The 20,370-nt window shown below is 34.4% G+C and overlaps 1 protein-coding gene and 1 non-coding gene across 2 annotated transcripts; both read left to right on the top strand.

Annotated features, from left to right (window-relative positions):
- Positions 1-4,197: 4,197 nt before the first annotated feature.
- Positions 4,198-4,304, top strand: LOC133299458 (small nucleolar RNA R71). Its single transcript, XR_009749927.1, has one exon. It is a non-coding gene; the product is annotated as a small nucleolar RNA R71 (small nucleolar RNA).
- Positions 4,305-12,514: 8,210 nt separating this feature from the next.
- Positions 12,515-14,415, top strand: LOC133299451 (uncharacterized). The gene is made up of 4 exons (XM_061498909.1): positions 12,515-12,952; positions 13,481-13,618; positions 13,741-13,896; positions 14,332-14,415. Exons 1-4 carry the CDS (start codon positions 12,515-12,517, stop codon positions 14,413-14,415), a joined length of 816 nt encoding a protein of 271 aa, XP_061354893.1.
- The last annotated feature ends 5,955 nt before the right edge of the window (positions 14,416-20,370 follow it).

The following is a 20,370-nucleotide window of genomic DNA, read 5'->3' as shown; positions in this document are numbered from 1 at the left end:
GCGAAATTAACCAGCTCATTGAACTTGGCCAGGTACTCGTCAATAGACAACGAGCCCTGCACCAACCTGTCGAATTCCCCCTGCTTCCTCTCCTGCGCATCATAAGGGAAGTATCGACCCAGAAAGAAATCCTCGAAGAATGACCATGTCATAACATGACCCTGTTTCTCAAAAGCATGAGAGGTGTTCATCCACCACTCATGGGCATCGCCCTCCAGTATATACGTGGCGAATATCAGCTTCTGTGGATCAGTACACTGCATCACACGGAAAATCTTGTCCAGCGCTTGAAGCCATCTCACCGCAGCAATAGGATCATAAGATCCATCAAAGGAAGGTGTCTTATGCTTGCAGAAAGTATTAAGTCGGCGATCAATCACATCACGTTCTTCAGCAGGCTCCACATAGGGTTCCATCACCCCATTGAGTTGACCAGTGCCTTCAACATGGCTCTGGCTCTCGCCTTGAAGACTAGGTGGAGGCGGCAGTGGAGGTGGTGGCGGAGGGAACTAACCAACCGCAGGGCCAACCCTCATCTCCTCCAACATGACCCTCATCATGGTCATGTTCGCTAGCCGGTTCGCCTCAAGAGCATCCTCTGTGGCCTTCTGGTTCGTCTCTCGAGCGACGTCCATCATTGCCACGTTGGCCAATCTAGTGGCATCCTGCATCTTTGCCAATGCAGTCAGGATCGGGTCGGGTTGGCCCTCAGCAGTCTCGCGAGTTCTACTGGGTATTACCATGACTCTGCACAAGTTACACAAATTATGAGTTAATCAGGCCCACACATTGTGATCATATATGCATTATCATAATAACACTCAATAGAGCAAACACACAAGACAAGACTTCACAAAGCATCCTAAGCTATTACAATACATACAGGCTTTTCCCTAAAAAGTGCTCTGATACTATAAAATGTAACACCCCGTATATATCTGGTTGTTATCATATCATCGTATTAAGCCACACTTAATTTAAAAATACAGAATGTATTTTTGTATTCAATTATGACGTCATTATCATTAGCCAAGTTGAATTACTTAATTCATTTCATAAAACATCGCCTATATGTAAATTGCAAAAGACAACTAACTGAAATACCTCATAACATAAATAACATAATTATGTCTCTAGTCACGGAACTACAACACGTAGACCGGACCATCCTGATAGTTTATACAACTCAAAACTACAACCATAACTAACTAACATCAATGTGGCATGAACAATCCCCATGCTCACCAAATATGGCAACAAAGCCCAACAGAGTCTCAAATCCAATAACATGATAATAAATGTAAAATATGTCAGCATCCAAGCATATCATCATAAAAGCATAAATCTCAACTTAGCTCCGGCCTCCTGCCGCCCGAGGTATTAACCCCCGAGGTACCTGATCCTGAAAAATGTGCCCCAAACGTGGGGTGAGATCTCTAAAAAGAAATCTCAGTAAGACAAGGGATCTTTAAGGACTCTTCCGCCCCAAGCTCAGTTACAGGCATAATATAAGTTCAAAACAGTAATTTCAATGCATGTTCATATTAAGCATATATTTCATGACATTATAATCTTTTGCTAAACGAGCTAACATTTAACTCAGTAATCACGTGATGTATGCAAATACGGTTCGTCTGGCCAGGGAACAGGATAGGGATTATGCACGTCTGCGACCCATCTAAACATAAGAGTCGCAGTCTTATGCCTTACACACCAGAGTCGCTGTCTGATTGTGTAAGTAAACAACATCACTTCCATACATTACATGCCTTACACACCAGAGCCGCATTCTGATTGTGTAAGTAATCAACAGACATATTCACATATCTCAGGCATATATCAATGCATATAACATTTTCATAAAAGCATATCATGCATATAAACCACCCTCCCATGGAGGTCGGTGGAACAAACAACAGATCAATCCGAGGACACAAAAGCTTACTTTGCAAACTAGCTATCCAAAACAAGAGTCAACACAAGCTCAAAGTCGACAAACAGCAAGATCACAATATGTTTGGACCAATAATCACATCAATATTCGTACTCTACACGCACATGACATAAAGATAACACCTTTCCTTTATGTTTCTTGTCTTTAGGCTTCTCACAAAGCCACAAGCCCTTAATCACTTAGATTCTAACTTAGTTTAATTATTACAGAGGTTCAACTTAGCCAATCTAGGGTCCACAAACCCCAAACATCATTCTGTAAGAACAATGCAGCTACTGTTCTTCGAAAACCCAGAATATCCAGATATATGTCGGGGCCATATCTCATATCCGGATATCAATATCCGGATATCCATATCTGGATATTTTGCGACAGAATGCAGTTTCTGCATTTTGCGATATATCACTCCAAAGGTAGGGTTTTTAACCCATTCCAACGTTAAAGCATGCATTTTTATTCTGTTTTAAGTTCATATACAGATTACCTACTTGTTTAACTCATTAACATGCCAAGAATTCACTTTTACACCAAGAAAACTCATGATCAAGGTTGGGGAAGCTTACCCAAGGATCAAAACTTAGAAAAGGTTGCTCTTGGAGCTCACCACACAGCTGCAAGGTTCTGTCTCCCAAGGCACACGAAAATGACAAGCAAGCAAGGTTCTTTTTCACCAAAGGTGGATCCTTGAAGCTCAACAAACAAGGAACAAAGGCTTCCCAGCACTCAAAGCACCAAGTCAGCCCCCTACACCTCACACTCAGAAGCTGGAACTCAGAAAATGGAAGTCTCACCCACTTATAAGACCACTTCACACTAATTCAAAGTGCAAAGGTGAAGGTTTAAAGGAAGAAAAGGTCTCTTTGCTCACAAAAATGGAGGAGAAGAGAAGGTAACAAGCTTGGGAGGCAACCAGCTTCAAAAAGGAGGCGCAACACGCAATAAAATCTGACCTAGGGACATGTGCCCTCAAATTTATCGGGGTATCAATTTTAATCACATTGTATTAGCGCTAATAGATACGCTTGGCATTTTAATCCCAAACTTAGGATTCTGAATCTACTCATTTTTCTAAGATTTATCCTATTTTTATTTTATTTTTCACAGCACCTTTCCGGTACGCGCTTTTCCATAGCCAGTATCAGTTCTGGCACCAGTTCTCATTATTTTAACTTGAAACTTGTTTTACAAGTCCTATATATTATTCTAGTGACATATACACACTTTTCATAATTTTCTGGGATACTTCACTGGTACGCATTTATACCGAGTAGCAGAACCGGTATCTACACTTTTCGTCCGAAAAGCGACTTTCAGCATTATTACTCACTTACTATGATTATTAAAGCCTCATAATAATTATTAGGGTCAATTATGGAATTATTTACTAATTTCTCTTAATTAATTAATTAACTTCCTTAATTAACGGTGCGGGTTCTTACACTTTCCTATTCCTCAAAGATATTGCTTTGATATGCTTACTTCCTTCTTTTCTCGAATTTTCAGTGTTACCAGGAAGTGCACCAATTGGTCTACTCCTCACGACTTTTGCCAATTGTCTCACTTGATTCTCCAAGTTCTTAATTGATGCTGCTTGGTTTTGGCTGAGACCATTACTTCTTGCCATGAAATCATTCAGCATTTTTTCCAACGACCTAGAGTTATCAGCTTGTTGTCTAAGCTGTTGGTATTGATGTTAGTGCTGGAATGATGGCCTTTGCATCTGCTATGCTGGAGCATAGCTTGACCCTTGTTGTTGCCTCTGAGAATAAGATAAGTTATTATTATCCCTGCAACCTTGATTGTAGAAGATTAAATAAGAGTTTTTCATGTTATAATTCCCTACAAAAAAGATACATTGATGATTTTGGGGACAATCATCATACACATGATGGCCATTACAAAAAACACATGTTACAATATTAGAATTAGAAATTGCATGTGCTTGTTGTGGCTATGCTCCAGCATCAATGCTCAAATTCAAGTCTTAATGGTATTGTTCAAAGAGGATATATGTGTTGTCAATAAAGATATCCCACTAAGCTCCAGCACTCCTGCAACTTTCTGCTATGTAATTGTCCTCTCGAATAACCTTTGATAATTGTTGTTTGCCATCCTCTCTAGAATCTCATAATCTTCTATACACTTTTTGTCTAAGAGGGATGCTCCATATGATGCTTCCACAATACCTCAGGTTTGTTCATTCAATCCATTGAAAAAAGTTTCCATCTAGAGTCATTTTGGTAATGCCATGATTGGGGCATTTTCGAAGCAATTCCTTCAATCTATCCCAGTTTTCATATAGTGATTCTCTTTCTTTCTGCTGGAATGATGTGATACCACTTCTTAGTTGAGCTACCTTAATTGGAGGAAAAATATTTGATCAAGAATTTCTCAGCCAAATCATCCCATCTTCTGATTGAATTAGGGGCTAAATTACTCAACCTTATTTTAGCCCTATTGGCTAAAGAGTAAGGGAATAACTTTCGCTTAATACATCAGATGTGACTCCTTGCAACTTGAAGCTATCTGCCACGTCCATAAAGTTCTTCAAGTGTAGATGTGGGTATTCACTTGGTAATCTATTGAACTGGCCAATTGTTTGCAGCATGCTGAATATAACTGGTTTCAACTCAAAGTTTGTTACTGCAATGTCAGGTTGCACAATCCTCGAATGGAGATTTTTAAGTGTGGGGACTCCATGTGCCCTAATAGGCATCTCTGCTCTATTTGGTCCTTCCCCATTTACGGATCTGTCTCCTTCCATGTTTGCAGTTTTGGGTATTGCTACAGCTCTATTCTGTCTTTCCCTCATTCTCCTATTCTGAAAGGTTCTCTTGATCTTTGAATCAAAATGGAATTCTGGATGATCAAGAGAGTAGCTCATAAACTAGCCGGAATACCTGAAAAGAGATAGAAAAGAGAGTGGATAAAAAATCACTTCACCAAAAGGAAATAACTTTAATAATAATCCTCGGCAACAACATCAAAAACTTGTTGTATAATTCTGCAATCAAATATATCAATCACACAAATACGCAAGTGCACGTGTCACAAGTAATAAAGTGGATATGTAAGTCCAAGTATCATTCCCACGAAGATTATATAAAGCTATGGCTCTAAGTGAAGTAATAAGATTAACAAAGATGATTGATGATTATACTATGATCTAAACTAATAATTAATGATTAAACTAAGCTAAGCTACCGATTAACTATGAAAACACAATAAAAAGATAAGTTTCAAGTATGCAAAAGATAGATTGGGATCAATTTCTCCAATATTATAATTTCACCAGAATGTTGTAACGATGTTATAGCAATCATCTATCAGTAACAAGAACACTCATGTATGTACGGGCTCTCACCAACCGTAGTTATTAAATCTATAGATTGTGTACTAGCTACCATATCTCTATGGTTGTGTAGTTATTAAATCTATTAAGTGCAATTCCCTTTGGTTTTGTGTAGTGAATGATCTCTATATCCATAATGTTTAATAACTTTCCAGATTCACCTATATCTCTATAGCCCAAACCCTATACACTTGCAACTCTCTCTCGATAAGTCAACAAGATTGAGATAATTTAAATACTTTATTAAACAACTTAATGAAAAATCACATAGCAAAGTTTAGGCAAATTGATTACTTCACAATACGGGTACTCTTTCACCCAATCATAGACAATTTAGCTCATACTTGAATAAAAAGAAAAAACAAAGAAAGATAAAGGCTCCATAGAACTAAGATAAAATAGACAAGGACAATGTTGTAGCAGCAACTGCTGGTTCCACCACCATCCACCGTTTCTCAGCCACCAGAGCAGTGCAATGTTCAACCAGATCTAGTGTTCTCTCTACTGGACCCTAGCTTCACCTCTATCTTTGTAGGATTTCTCTCAACGAATCCTCAAAATCTTCTAAGTGTTTCAACTTTTGAAAGCTTATTTTGGACATATGTAGGCATCTCATTATATAGCAAATGGTGACGTGGGTGCCAAGTAGTTCTTCTAATTTGAATTCCCTAGAAAATAGCCTTTGAAAAGGATGGATGTTTATCCCTTAAACTTGATTTAATCTTCTTGTTAGCCAAAATATTAGGATTGGAAGTGATATACACTTATCCTTTACCTTGCACAACTTTCTTATCTTGATCTATTGTTGTAGCATTCTTATCTCTCTGTTTGAATTTGAATTTCAAAGTTTAGTTACTCCTTGCACCTTCAAAGCCCTGTTTCACTTAAGCCCGATTACTACAACTCTGTTATTCGAATCTACGGCTTTGATCTGTAACAAAAAAAACAAAGACAATGAATTGCTCTAGTACTCGAAGTAACAACAAATAGCAACACTTAGCATATTTATCAATCAAAACATAAAAAGACAAGATCAATGTTAATATCATGCAATTCTAAGAGAATTATGATATAATAGGGTACCAAATCATGTAAATAAAACCTAAAAAAACTCTCCCCAAGAGAGTCATCAGCCACCAAAACACATCGTCCAATGTACATATGGGCTGCTAACCTTGTCTATAACTCTTGAAATGAAATCCCAATTGGGTGAGATGTGAATCCCAATAAATCATAAAACTACATGTAAATAAAACCTAAAAAAACTCTCCCCAAGAGAGTCATCAGCCACCAAAACACATCGTCCAATGTACATATGGGATGCTAACCTTGTCTATAACTCTTGAAATGAAATCCCAATAGGGTGAGATGTGAATCCCAATAAATCATAAAACTACCAATTATACTCTGTCATGATTCAAGAACCTATCTTGTTTAACATTATGTCATAATAGTCCTACAAAAGATTTCATGAAGAAAAACAAATATGCTCGTATATACATAAAAGATTAGCAGTCATCTATCGTACTATATGGTCTCCAAAACCTCGAGTAATCTACTATATGTGTCTCTCACTCATTGATCTATATGTGTACTGAGCTCAAACACATTGAGGCATCCCTCACAAATTATCAAATATGGCACCTTAGAATCTTTCAAGTATTGTATCAAGGATTAAGTCCTATTATTAGGAACTTAAAATAAACATTATATATGGATGATGGCAAGTAATGAATAAAATGGAAAGATGCAATCACATGAACAAGGAATATATATAGAGGTGTCCTCGTTACATTGCTCATTGAAGCGAGCGAGTTCAGCGAGGAATGAGAGAAAGCATTCCTTTCATGTAGCTGCTTGCTAGAGCAAGCAACACCAGAAAGCAGATTCTGGCTACAACTGTTTAACAAGGTTTCCCATGTCTAAAAACCCCACTTGAACCTATTCCAACACGCCATGTTATGCCTCCTAAGTCTAGAAAAGGATGTATACAACCTATACTAAGGCAAACTCCCAATATCCATGCCTGAACTATTCGCCGCATTTCATGAACAAGCAAAAATAGGGTTCCTAGTTAACAACAATTTATATTTTCATCCTTCTCCCAATCAAGATGAACCAGATACACAATTAAACCAATGCATGCATCAATCAAGAACATGCAACCATTCTCATGACATGATTTTCAAATTAACACATAGTAGGAGTGGTGGTTTCATGACTTACTTGAGGATGATGATTCCTTGTACAATCTTTGATCTCTTATTCGCCTCTACTTTGTGTCCCTCCTCCCTTTAACAAAAAACTCACTGGAGTTGTTATAAGCACCGCAAGAAGAAATGAGAATAATGGGTAGGTTGTGCTAATTTTGGAGAAGATGAAGAGAAGTGAGCATGGTGAGTAAGATGTGGGATGGATTGCCTTGTCAATGGGAGGGATTGAAAGAGAATGTGGTTAGGGGAAAAGATTTTTGAAAGTTAAGAGTGGAGAGAAGGTTTTTGAAAGTTGAAAGTGAGGAACTGGAGTATGGCAAGGTGTGGCTCATGGTCATCATATATATATATATATATATATATATATATATATATGTATGTATGTATGTATGGATGGTATTACATTCATGATCCAATTTCAAATTATAAGTGATGGACAAACTAGCATCAAATAGTCTAGCAAGCCTTAACTAGTACAATGATACATTTAGCAATAACAATCAACATAATATATATTAGATTCATCAAGTTTGCAACACAATTTGTTTGTAGATATAATGGATCAACTCTAGAAGATATAAAGCTTCCAAATTATATATTAACCTATTAGTTAAACTTTTGCCCCTGATGAACATTGTGTCGGGCTCACCACTAAGAATCAATAAGATTTGCTTAATCAAATTGAATGAATGAACTAATCAAAAGCTATCTCCTTGCATTAACCTAAAAATATATAACCAAAATTAGGTGAGTTATGTAACACCCCGTGTATACCCAGTTTGTTATCATGTCATCGTATTAAGTTTTGCTTAATTAAAAATGTGGAATAACTTTTTCTTCTCAATTATGACTTCATTATCAATTACCAAGTTGATTACTTAATCCTTTTAAAAACCTTGCATGTATGTAATTGCAATTAAACAGCTATCTAAATTGAATAACCTCATAATATATATATGTGAGTACCTAAATCACAGAACTACAACACGCAGTTCAGACCATAATCCTAATACATTAATACAACTCGAATCTAAAATAAGACATAATCAATCAATGTGGTATGGACAATCCCCAAGCTCACCAAATAAGGCAACAAGGCCCAACAGAGTCTTAACAACTTATCATAATAATAACATAAAGCATGTCAGAATCCAACAAATCATCAAAAAGGCATAATCTCAACTCAGCTCCGGCCTCCTGCCGCCCGAGGTCTCAACCGCCGAGTTACCTGAACTTGAAATATGTACCCCAAACGTGAATGAGATCTCTAAACAGAAATCTCAGTAAGGCAAGGGGTCCTCAAGGATTTCTCCACCCCAAGCTTACTTACATGTGCAATATAAGTTCTAAAAGCAATATACAATATCAGTTCCAAAATTAGTGCAATGCAACAGATAATCATGTCATGTGTGTTAAGATATTCTACTGGCCAGAGAAATGCAGGACTTAAATACGTCTATTGCCTACATCAGTGCCAGACGCCACTTGCACCCACCCATAGAATCACCGTATTGTATGACGCCGCATACTCAGGCTTACCGTCTAGATGGAATGACATATGCATATTATAAGGCCCTTACACTTGACAGCTCAAAAGCATTTCAATCATCAAAACATGAAAACACATCATGCATAAAACCATTCCCCCATGGGGCATGGTGGAACCAACAATGGCTAAACCGAGGACACGAAAGCTTACCTCGCAAGCTAACTATCCAAGCCAAGCTTACACTAGCTCAATGTCCACAAACAACATAATCACAATCTGTTTATACAATAATTAATCATCAATAATCATTGCACTAGATTCCATTAAGTGATTAAGGCTTTCCAACTTATTTTAAGTCATTTCATGCAAATTCTGCAGGAGGTATTCGAATACTCCCTGTCTCCAGAAAGTATCTGAATACCATCAGGTATCCGAATACAAATACCACAGTATTTGAATACTACCCAGTATCCGAATACTTATTCAACGGTATCCAAATACTTTTCTTCCCATAAAAGTATCCCAATACTCCTGCAAGGAGTATTCGACTACCAAGGGATAAGTATTCGAATACTTCACGAAAAGTATTCGAATACTCATCAAACAGAATGCAGAAACTCGAACTGCCCTCTGTATAATCCCATTTTTAAGGGTCCAAATGTGATTTGGAGTCCAATGACTCCATAAACAGATGTTCATTAACATGTTATAGACTCAGAAACACAGTCCTTAGCTCAAATGATCCGAGTTTTACTTTTTAAAGGATTAAACAAGCTTAAATCATCAAAATACCAAAGAGGTGATCATGGTATACCTCAAGGTTTCAAAATTCTGAAAATGAGACAGAAAAGAAGTCCTCTACACAACACCTAGTTTCTGTCCTTCCAAGACTACGAAAATGCAACACAAGATGGGTCTTTTCACCCTAAAGGTGGCTTCTTGAAGCCTAAAATCCCATGACAATGGCCTCACCCAACCCAACTCTCAAACTCAGCATAAAACCCCAACAAACAGCAGCTTGAACCACAGAAATGAAACACCTCACTCACCCACAATGCCAACCACTCAGTGTTTACAAGGTTAAAGGTGGATAATCTCTCATAAAAATGGTGTCTTGAAGGATTTTGTGAAGAAGAGACAATGGAACAGTGAAGAAGAAGGGAGGCAACAACTACATACACAACCCACGCAGGAAATGGCTAAGTATCAGCCTAGGGTTGTGTGCAAGTGGCTATTTATAGTCAACTTAAGTTTAATCACACAGTAATAGCACTATTAGCTACGCTTAGCATTTTAATCCCAAACTTAAAATTCTAAACCTAGACATTTTTCTAAGATTTGTCATACTTTTATTTTATTTTTCGCAGTACTTTTCCGGTACGCGTTTTTACTTAGCCAATATTAGTTATGGCACCAGTTCTCATTATTTTGACTTGAAACTTGTTTTGCTAGTCCTATATATTATAGGAATATTCATGCACTCATTATAATTTTTCGGGATACTTCATTGGTATGCACTTATACAGTGGAGCAGAATCGGTACCTGTACTTTTTGTCAGAAAAACGACTTGCAACATTATTAATCACTTACCATAATTATCTAAGTCTTCTCATAACTATTACGGTCAATTATGAAATTATCTCATTAATATCATAATTAATTAATCAAATTCCTTAATCAACGGTGCAGATTCTTACAAGTTACAATGCAGCCCAATGAACAATGAATAAAGACTATAACAAATTGGACAAGGCAATACATACAAATAAAAATAGTAATGAATTCAAATAATAAGGCTAAGAAATGAACTGTAAAATCCAAAGTAATTTAAATATGCTTTGTCAAGATAATATACAACTTCAATAGATTATTTATTTCAGTAAATTACGAATCTATATTTCGTCCTTAGTTTTAAAATTTATAAAACCTTAATTGTTTATTTTTTATTTGAAACTTTTTAAAGTTTTAAATAGGTAAAAAAATCACGTGATAAAATAGGAAAACGTGATTTATTAACTTAAGGTCATGTGTATTTCAGTTCTCAAACACAAAAAATGCAAAACTTGATTTATTAACTTTTCAATGATTTCGTTACATTAAAATCACGTGATAAAATTTTGTACCAAATTTATTGTTGGAAAAAACTAATTTAGGCTTTCTACTTTAGGATTATACTTGCTTCGGTCCTCAAAATTCCAAAAATGCTATTTTAGTATAAGAAATTTTATTAAAATTTGACGGAGGATCAAACGAAAGAATGAAAATGTATATACTAAAAACTTTAGGGATTGTCTTTTACGTTTTACAGTTTGAAAAACTAAAGTGAACATGTTCTTAATTTAGAGGTGATAAATCAAAATTTTCTTGTTGAATATGCATACAATGTTATTTTATAAAACTGTACAACTGTGTACAGTACATTTCAATTTTCAAAATGATTGAAAAATGAATTATTATATTTAAAACTCTTTTAAGTTTTAACTATTTACATCACGTTATCCAAGAAAAAATGTATTCATGGGTATAGTATAAAACATTCAATACTCAACATGACTGAAAAAATCACGTCGTACCTACAAATAACTACTTAAAACAGGATTATAATTAAAAAAGTTGAGCCATCAATCTTCATGAATGTAATAAGTTGACGCAGAATACACTTTTAAAATTATATGAAGAGAAACTTGATTTGGATAATTGTAAGAACTACGTGGCTTAAAATATTTCAATAATCCATTGATAGGTTAATGTTTAATTAGCATTTAAAATGATTTTATTTTTGTTTTATGATTTTTGTCATTAAAATTATGATAATTGATTTATGGAAAGAATATTTCTCCAGTCACTGGAGATAAAATCATATAGAGTGAGCTCAAAACGACGTCATTTTGGGATTAAAAAATTAAAAAATTATAATAATAAAGATTAATATAACCTTGCAATATATTAGAATTATAAAAATACCTTGATTTCCGTACCAAAATGATGTCGTGTTGGACTCACGGGAGATAACTTACTCCATTGACCAGAGAAATTATAACTTACCCTTGATTTATAAATTAATGCTTAAAATTTATCATATAATATGGTAATATTAAAAAGACATGAGTGGATTCATTGGGGAAAAAAATACTGGTTAATGAGAAAAACAAAGAAAAACTCATTAGAGTATAAAAGCCACTTTTATTAGGAATATAATATTTACGCGTTTACAGCTTCACACAAAATTAGTAAAGAGAGAAGAAGAAAAGTACACACACAGTTTTAGTTTGTTTTTTATATCCAAATTCCTAGCTGCCTAATTACCAATTATAGTCTTGGCCACTTGCCTTAACAACTTGCCTCAACCCACTATTGCACTATCTATCACAACACCCTATATATTTATTCAACCCACAAATCAAAAAGGCCAACCAAAAATCAACAACACAACACACACATTCTCATCCAGAATCCCAAATTCCGCAGCCATTTTCTTTTCCATATGCCTCTCTCTCCCTCTTCCATGGCTTCCATCCCTAACTTCTATCCAAACTACACATTCACTAGTCATGATATTGCAGGGTTCCCTACCCCAGGGTTTGCTTCATTCAATGGCTATACCTCAGTTATGGACAATAATAACATGTTGGGTACCCAAGATAGCTTCATTCCTGTGCTTGATAATAATGGGGCACTTGATCATGTTGTTTCACTGGATTGTGATACCATTCCTTCTTCTTGGATGCCAACTTTTTCTGAGCAAATAGGGGGCATTTCAGACTTTTCTGTTCCTGCCATTTCTGCAGACTGTAAAATGGACTTATATGGTGGAGGCATTACAGGATTTCAGAATTTCAGCAGCAGATACCAACCACATGTTGGTGAGTTTGTGGAAGAATGTTGTGGGTTTGTTGAGGATATTAAGCCACCTTGTTATCCTAATGCTGCAAGAGAAAACTGGGTATGCTTATTGTTTAACTCCTTATTGTGATTGTAATTCATTGAAGGATAGTTAATGCATGTATTAATGATATAAAAGTCACATGTTCGAATCGGAGAAATAACATCTTTGTAACATATAAGGGTAAGATTATGTAGAAGAATTGTCTCTATTCCACCCTCGCTATTCTGGGTTTAGTTAATGGGGAGTGGATTATGTATTGTCCTCTGCCTCTTGGAAGTGAAGATTAAAATGAGATGTGACATATTGAAAGAAAGTGCCTTTATATCTTCAGAAAAGCATCTAGTGTTATTAGTGTTACATAAGTTTCTCAGAAATATACAGCCATCAACTACAACCAAAGTTTTTATTCAAAGGAGTCATGATCCTGTCTTCCTTTTCTAATGAAAAATTATTCCTGTGCATGTTAATTAGAATTATATTTTTAAAGTTCTTTCATATCACATACAAAGTATAGTTTGTGGTCAAGAACATATATAATTTAATCGATATTTGGTTTTATTAATAGAATTTTGAAATTTATGGCAGGGAATTCAAGGCAATCAAATGCCAGCAGTTGAAGAGCCCAACATAAAGGTGGGGAGGTACTCAGAAGAAGAAAGGAAAGAAAGAATTCTCCGATATTTGAAGAAAAGAAATCAAAGAAACTTTAACAAAACCATCAAGGTCTTATTCTCTCTCTCTCTCTCTCACACACACACACACACACTTATATCGACATCACCCTTTTGCCCTTTTTGTTTAAATGAGAATTGGGAATTCACTTTCTCATTGGCATAATTCTACAGTATGCATGTCGGAAAACCTTAGCTGATCGGCGGGTCAGAGTTAGAGGAAGGTTTGCAAGAAACAATGAGCTATGTGAGGAAGACATGGCAACAAAAAAGCATGAGAATCATGATCACAAAGAAGACTTTTATGGTGGTGATTCAGTCCAGTTCCAGGTAATTAATTTTCATTATATACTATTTATATGGATATGAAGGAAAGAGAATCTATAGATGCCAAATAAATGTGGTGCTATCGGATAATTAACCATGCCCTTAAACATTTTTTTACCATAAATCAAGAAACAAAATATTTTAATATTTGCCAATGAGGGTCAGCACAGGTCGAATCTTCCGCACACGTTAATTGTGATTTGGGTTTGATTCTCAGCTTTCCCTCATTAATAGGTGATATGTAATTCCACTTTGAATCCTCAATGAGGTTTGTGGTCTTCCGTTCCTTATGTGGGGGCGATATTTTCTCTAACCTAGACTTTTTATATATTAAAAAAATTTAATATTTCTTTTTCACAATCAAATTTCGTGCTTAAATGCAAAAATTATTGTGACACATCCTAATAAAATTTTGAATTGATAATCATTTGTATGCAGTTAAAGAACGATGAGGAAGATTGGCTGCAAGAGGCCATGGCAAGTCTGGTTTATTTATCTCATTCTTCACCGGAAGATATGTAACTTAGCATCAATGATTCAACATGTATGACTAGCTAGCTCTTGTTCAAGAAAATGACTAGCGCAGGGTGAATAGGGAAAGGATGTTTACTATACAGTTATTTCCATGTCTATGCTAATTTGTACCCTTTGATAATTAAGCACGTAGATGTAAACTCTAATTGCATGGCGCTGTAACCAGCTGCAGTAGATTGTATTATGTTAATTTATAGGCATCTTTGTTAAGGAATTTGATGGGCCTAGTTTGACTGAAAACCTGAGTTGATTGAAAGATATAATATTCTATGGAAGGGACTTTATGTTTGAGGAGACATAAATATTCCGATAAACCTACCTTTTATGTCACAATCTCTCTAACTGTTTGGAGTCAATTCTCTCTATTGATGTAATTCAGTCATTGTTTTGTGAATGATTACCGAAAGCCACTAATCGAAAATTCTAGTTTTAAAATATATATATATATATATATATATATATATATATATATATATATATATATATGGGGGAAATCAATTCTTATTTAACAGGAAACTTGAACTCTTCCATATACTCATTGAAGTTTGTGTTGGATTTATTTTTATTTTTTAAATTTCTGAATTGGCGGGTCCCATTTGAAGATTGAGTCGGTAGGAAAACAATGTTTTCTCCTATAATAGGAGAAAAACAACACCGATATATATATATATATATATATATAAAAGGAAGGTTATATTTATAATTTCTTACAATCATATCTTAACCGTTGATTTCCGTCAATCAACGGTTAAGATTATCGCAAATCAAATTTATTAATTAATTATTAATTCGCAATAAAAGACAACCGTTGATTGACGGAAATCAACGGTTAAGATGTGATTGTAAAAAGTTGTAAGCGAAAATAGATTGTAAGCTTCAAAGCACTCACACGCTCTTTTTTTCAAATTGTGCGTTTCAGAAACCGACACGTTCCAACAAGTTCTGACACGTGTTCGACATGCGGTCAACTCTCCGACACAATTTTTCGACACGCAGTCAATTTTTTACAACACGCGGTCAATGCTCCGACAAGCATCCGACACATTTTTGTTTACTTTTTAATTTTATTTTATTAACTAAAAATAAAAAAATAATTTATAAATCAATTTTTCTCTGTTATGAAATCTACATGAAAAATTAACAAGATACGAAAACTTATTTTTGTTTATATTTTATGTTATGAAATTTGAATATTTGATCGGTTATATGACTTTTTATAGGTTGTTATATGTATTAAATATAAATTATATATATATATTGAAAATATTATTTAATATCAAAACGTGTCCCTACGTGTCGAAATATGACATTTTTTAGAATTAACGTGTCGGTGTGTCGTGTCGTGTCCCGTGTCAGTGTCGGTGCATCATAGGTTGTAAGTGTAAGAACCCGCACCGTTAAGATGTGATATGTGATATCCGGATATGAGATTTGGATATTCGGATATTAGATATCTGGATATGGGAATCTGGATATCTGGATATTGTATATTTGGATATGAACAATGAAATATCCGGATATTGCATATCCGGATATGGTCCCGAGGAATATCCGGATATTCTGGGATTTCGTAGAACAGTAGCTGTGCTGTGTGTACAGTAGGCTATTGGGGGTTTGTGGACCCTAGATTGATGAAGTTGAACTTCTGTAATTAATGAACTAAGTCAGAATCAAGTGATTAAGGGCTTATGGCTTGGTATGGAGCCTTAAGACGTAAAACGTAAAGGAAAGGTGTTGTCTTTAAGTTATATGCTTGTGGGGCATTATTATTGATATAGTATTGGTCCAGAACAGTTTGTGAATCTGTTGTGTTTGGACTTTGAGCTGTGGACTCTTGGCTTTGGGTGTTAGCTTGCAAGGTAAGCTTTCGTGTCCTCGGTTTAGCAATGTTATGGTTCCACCATGTCCCATGGGGGTGTGGTTATATGCATGCTGTGTTACATGCTTTGAATATTTGAAATGCTGTTGAGCTTTATGTGTAATGGCTTTTAATATGCATGTGTTGTTTCATCTTGACGGTAAGCCTGAGTATGTGGCGTCATACGATATGGTGATCCAGGGTGAATGCAAGTGGCGTCTTGCACTATGTGTGGGTATTTGGCGTATGTAAATCCTGCATTTCTCTGGCCAGTAGAATAGAATTGACACACGTGACATGATTATCTGCTGCATTGCACTGTTTAGAAATGATATTGATGAACTGCTTTTAAACTTATATTGCACATGTAAGTGAGCTTGGGGTGGAAGATCCTTGAGGACCCCTTGTCTTACTGAGATTTCTTGTTAGAGATCTCACCTCACGTATGGGGAATGCTTATTTCAGGTTCAGGTAGTATGGTGACTGATGCCTATGGCGGGAGGAGGCCAGAGCTTAGCTGATTATGATATTATGTTGTATTGCTGCCATGACTGGATTTCGGTGCTGTTTATTTTTTCCTCTATTTATGAGTATGTTGTTGTTGAGACTGATGTTGGGCATGTTGCCTTATTTGAGTAAGCATGGGGATTGTCCATGACACTTTTGTTAGTAAATTTAGATTGGAGTTATATAAACTGTTAGATGGTCTGGTCTACGTTGTTGTAGTTCTGTGACTAGAGCCACACATTTATTATCTATGTTATGAGGTATTTCAGTTAGCTGTTTTATTGCAATTACATACAGCCGATGTTTTATTAATTGGTTAATAAGCAAGTTAGTAATGATAATGACATCATAATTGAAAAGAAAAAGATATTCCGCATTTTTAATTAAGCGCTGCTTAATACGATAGTATGATAAGATTACCGGATATATACGGGATGTTACAATAAGTATAACTTTCCCCTATATATATATATATATATATATATATATATATATAGGAAAAAATGAAAATTCAGTCACTGGACCGTCCAGTGCACTAAATTCTCCCGCGAGAACTTAATGCATTAAATATTATAATGATGTTCTCCTGGGAGAACATAGTTATAATATTTACTATAACTGTGTTCTCGCGAGAGAACTTAGTGCATTAGACCAAATTTTGTATCCAGTCACTGTATACTTACTAAACCCATATATATATATATATATATATATATATATATATATATATATATATATATGTTGTCATTTATGCAGCTGTTGTATACTATGAAGCACCGACACTTCAAAAATATTGACGTGCCGTGTCCGACACTTCCCGACACTCTCGGACACTCCGACACTCCCCGACACTCCAACACGCGTTATTGAAATTCAAAAAAGGTTCAAAGGCTACGTTTCGTTGAATTTTTAGTTTCAACTATTAGATTCGTTGGATTACGATTACCATTTTATTGAGTTTAATATAAATATTTGGGATATCTTATGTTTCTTTGCAAAATTTATGAATATTATAATTTTAGATTCATTTTTTTGTTAAATTATTGAATATTAAATATAATATATACTACATAAATTAAAAATATTATTTAATATCAAAACATGTCCTAACCTGTCGAAATCTAACATTTTTTAGAATTAACGTGTCAGAGTGTCTTGTCGTATCGTGTCACGTGTCCCGTGTCAGTATCGATGCTACATAGGTTATATATACAACAATTAAATTGAGATAATCATAACCATTATAAAAATGGGTGAAAGCATTAAATGTGAAGAATTAATGGTCAAGATTAATTATTGTATATATAGTAACTGAAAAAATAATTTTATCATATATATATGGGATAGGATATTGTGACAACCAAATAATGTTACTACTAATGTTACTACCACATCTTAACCGTTGATTTCCGCCAATCAACGGTTATCATTTTTCAAATCAAACTCATTAATTAATTATTAATTCGCAGTAAATGATAACAGTTGATTGGCGAAAATTAACGGTTAAGATGTGGTAGTAACATTGGTAGTAACATTATTTGGTTGTCACAATATCCTATCCCTATATATATATATATATATATATATATATATATATATATATATATATATATATATAAGCAGGATATTCTTACATTGGAGTAAGAGTTAGAAGTCTTACACTCAATCTTGATCATTTATCTACTTGTATCCAATGACTCATATTACAAAAAAATTAGAACCCTCAGATATAATTGGGATCAACGATCAAGATTGAGAGTGTAACTTACACTGGTATAAAATGATCCTCACCCATGGGCAGAATCATCTTACCTCAGTGTAAGAATAATAAGTCTTACACGAAATCTTTATCATTGATTTGTGTGCATCTAACAGTTGGGATTTATTGGGAATTAATAACTAATGAGATGGACCCAATAAATCTTAATCGTTAAATGTACGAAAATCAACGAATAAGATTTGATGTAAGACTTTTTATTCTTACACCGATGTAAGTTGATCCTAAAACAATTCTGAGTGTCACGTAGAAGTTGTAGAATCAACCTAGGGTTTAGTGTACATTTAGCATATATAGGCTCATTAAACTAATCCATCAGTATTAGTTCTAATAGCTCCGCTAATCATTATAATCTCAAACTCCACAGTTGATTTTTCTAGAATTTTTCATACTTTTATTATAATTTTCGCAGCACTTTGCCGCTACGCGTTTTATACGTAGCTAGTATAAGTTTTGACATCAGCACTCGTTATTATGACTCCAAACTTGATATACTTGACCTAGATATTATTCTAAGAATATTCATATACTTATTATAATTTTTCGAGATACTTCACCGGTACGCACTTATACCGCGAAGCAGAACCGATATCTGCACTTTTCATCAGAAAAGCGACTTAAGCATTATTCATCTTTCCAAATATTCATTTTACCTTAATTATGTAGAATCTTTATCAAATTCATGCTCGGCATAGATAATCTTATTTAATTAATTATTTAACGGTGCGGGTTCTTACATATATACATTACAAGAAAATACTAAATAAGTTCCTTTCATTTAGATAAATATATATAGTACTTTTCTACTCATGTGTATGGTTAAAAAATTTATCCGGTTGATGTTATATATGAAGAATGAAAAATGAGAATGAAATTAAGTATGAATCATTGTTTTAAGATTTTTTTTTTCCTTAAATGGGATAGGGAGAGTAGTGTACTACTCTACTTGTCCATTTTTAAAAGAATTTTTTTTATATCTTAAACATGTATATATAATTAATTTGATCAGTAAATTAAACATATCTAAAATAGCTAGTACATATATGTTTACAAAAGTTACTATAATGTTTATTTATTTATTGTAGAACCATTAATTCCTCGTGATATGTTGAGAAAGCCACCGAATCAAAGACCATTTAGACAAGAAAAGTTCTTTTATCTATATGTTGCACTATTCTATATGTATTAAATTAAATTATTAGATATAAATATGTTAAAAATATTTAAGTGTGAGTAGTGATAAGTTCCATATTGGTTAGACATAGACCAAATGAAAATAGTATAAGTGCAAAAAAACCCGTAGACATGAGGCCTTAAAGTTCTTGGTTGAGATATGGTGTCAGCCTACTTATTATGATTTATAATTTGGGTGTATACAAAAAAAAAAATTTGATTTATAATTTGGTCAATTGATGGAGGTATTTCATATAAAAGGATTTTGGGCTGCCCTCTTATCATTTTTTTGAATAAACCACATATATCTTTACAAAAGGAAATCCTATTCAAGCCGGAAGCATCTACATTATAGTGGAGCTACCTCTCGGAAAGAGAATATGTAACAAGATATATAGTTAATTAATTTGAGTATTTTTGAAAAAAATAAGTGTATTATACCTGCCATATTATATATTAATTTTATTGATTTAAAGCACGCTATCGGAAGAGTCAAGTGATGAATAAAAGACAAAATGATATTCGGATACTGATAGAAGGGGATGTTTATTGAAATTGAGCACATTTTATCTGAATTATGAATTTAATTTTTTTTAGTTACAATGAAAGTGTGAGACTTGATGTGAAA

Source organism: Gastrolobium bilobum, unplaced genomic scaffold, assembly GCF_033153095.1.
Source record: "Gastrolobium bilobum isolate Gb01-03AN ecotype WA unplaced genomic scaffold, APGP_CSIRO_Gbil_v1 utg16275, whole genome shotgun sequence".
Taxonomy (NCBI): Eukaryota; Viridiplantae; Streptophyta; class Magnoliopsida; order Fabales; family Fabaceae; genus Gastrolobium; species Gastrolobium bilobum.
The sequence above is the reverse complement of the archived record's forward strand: the minus strand, read 5'-3'. Positions and strand labels throughout refer to the sequence as shown.

Bases quoted from the DNA above. Each gene is read 5' to 3' on its own strand.
- LOC133299451 (XM_061498909.1), top strand. From the start codon at position 12,515: ATGGCTTCCATCCCTAACTTCTATCCAAACTACACATTCACTAGTCAT. The intron at 12,953-13,480 runs GTATGCTTATTG...AATTTATGGCAG, and splicing joins ATGCTGCAAGAGAAAACTGG to GGAATTCAAGGCAATCAAAT. The intron at 13,897-14,331 runs GTAATTAATTTT...ATTTGTATGCAG, and splicing joins GTGATTCAGTCCAGTTCCAG to TTAAAGAACGATGAGGAAGA.